Source organism: Laetiporus sulphureus (assembly GCF_001632365.1).
Source record: "Laetiporus sulphureus 93-53 unplaced genomic scaffold LAESUscaffold_285, whole genome shotgun sequence".
NCBI classification, from domain to species: Eukaryota; Fungi; Basidiomycota; class Agaricomycetes; order Polyporales; family Laetiporaceae; genus Laetiporus; species Laetiporus sulphureus.
In genome coordinates, this window is record NW_024468793.1 from 1 (window position 1) to 1972 (window position 1972).

Sequence of the window (1972 nt, forward strand, 5' to 3'; positions counted from 1 at the left end):
CGTGTAAGTCTTTTGTGACTGTCAATTGTTCCAGCTCATCTTCATTAGGAACATGCTTCAGATAGGCATCATATGGATCGGGTATGACTGAGCCTGCCACTGCTAAAGGCTCTCCTTGACAGATGAATTCTTCCTCCTGTCTGATCATAGAGCTGTCTTCTTCTGCTTGTTGCACACATCTGATGATATTAACAGTAACTCCTCCATCGACAAGGTCACTGCAGATGACTTCATCGATTGCTCAAAAACTGTATTCGCAAGCTCCGGCTGGTAGACTGATGGTGCATTGTGATAGGCTGTGTCTCATGCTCCTGGCTTTGGGGCTTGACTGAAATTGTGTGTGTTAAGTGGGATGTATAATGTGTCTTGAGCTGATCAGAAAGGATGCTCTGGCACTGAATCTGCAACTGCTGGAGTAGATGCACTTGGCGCATTCTCAGTGGCCTTCTCTGACTCCACCTGAGGTTTTGGCTGCTCAGTTGCCTTCTCAGGCTGTGCTGACTTTGTGACTGATCCTGCCAGTCACCTCAGTGGTATATGAACTCCATCAAAGACTGGTCGTGATCACTTGAGATTGAACAGCTCTTGCTCTAATGCTTCGATTCTATCCTCTGCTCTCAGCGAGAATGAACTGGCTTTCTCTGATGAAACCTTGAATAGGTTTACCACTGAGACTGATGCTGTGACTGGAGTCTGGTTCCATCTGTGCCACTCATAAACCCGATTATGAATTGTGATGCCTGAAATAGTATGAGGTATGAACATGTCATTCAGTATGACAACTTTTCTGGCTGCATTGCATATGCACTTGCTGCTCTTTCTGTCCTCCTTGACATGCTTGCATGTTCTGATTATGGCTCTGGCTTCTCCACAATAGTGGCAAAATCTGCTCAGATTTCTGTTCATGACTGGTGGTCTGCTCGCAGTCACAGCTTAACTCCCATTCTGCTTCATAACTCCTCCAGTCACTGCTGCTGTGAGGGTCTGAACTAACTTGACCAAGCTCTCAATAAGCAAGAAGATATCCTCACTCTTGATCGCTGGTGTGCTACTAGTCAAAGTAGTCGTGGTCAGCTTTACTGTGGTCGGCCCTACGCTAGTGCCATGCAATACGAACTTTGCCACATCATAGATGTCATTTACCAAATAGAGCATCTGGATAGTGATCTGGCTGCTTCAGCTGCAAATGCTGCAAATTCTGATTCCATAACTCCGGTGTAAATCCTCGAACGAATGTGTCATTGTGTTCTGACTCAGAAATGTGATTCTTGCCAATGAGAAATGATGTGATGGCTAGGAACTCCCAATGATAGTTCCCTAGTTCTGTGATTGTCTGAATTCCCAGTCAGGCTTGCTCCCTGACTAAGAGATCCATGTCTCGAACTTCCCATTTGTGCTTTGTATCTGCACCTGGATACAGCTTCTGAATTGCCTGTCGCAAATCAACATAGGTCTTCGTTCGATCAGAATATCCTGGAAGTGATTTGACCAAATCAGCAATGTCTATAATGAGATAGTGTTTCACCCATAGCTTCTTCTCTACTTCAGTGTTTACTTGGCAATGTATGAAAAGGATTTCTAGATCGTCGAAGAAGTGAAAGAGGGTTCTTGGCTGATGGGTATCGAAGGTGGGTGCCGATCGATCACTATGAAACGGCATCTGATTGGTGATTATGGTTTCTATCATGACTCTGGCTGTGGTGGTCAGGAAATTAAGTGTCTGAGTAGGGTTCTGGACTGGATTTGACACTTGCTCAGCAGCAAGGGCTGCTTCTAGCTCATCTAGAAGGGTGCTATGCGAGATTTCTGACGACAAAGCCTTAGAGATGTGTTCCAACTGGACTTCTACTGTTGAAGACTCAGACAAATGGTGCAATAGTGGTGTAAGTGAACTAAGCAAGCTAGGGGTTTCAAAAGCTGGTGATGTCAATCACGAAGCTGAGGATTGTGTTTTGAATGATGGAGATGGTCA

At 45.1% G+C, this 1972-nt stretch overlaps 1 protein-coding gene across 1 annotated transcript; it reads right to left on the bottom strand.

Moving 5' to 3' along the window:
- Positions 1-564: 564 nt before the first annotated feature.
- LAESUDRAFT_667990 (uncharacterized protein) lies at positions 565-1155 on the bottom strand (the record flags this gene model as incomplete). Its single annotated transcript, XM_040905354.1, has 2 exons — positions 565-908; positions 939-1155. The coding sequence occupies 2 exons, from the start codon at positions 1153-1155 to the stop codon at positions 565-567; spliced, it is 561 nt and encodes a 186-aa protein (XP_040757176.1).
- Between the last annotated feature and the right edge of the window lie 817 nt (positions 1156-1972).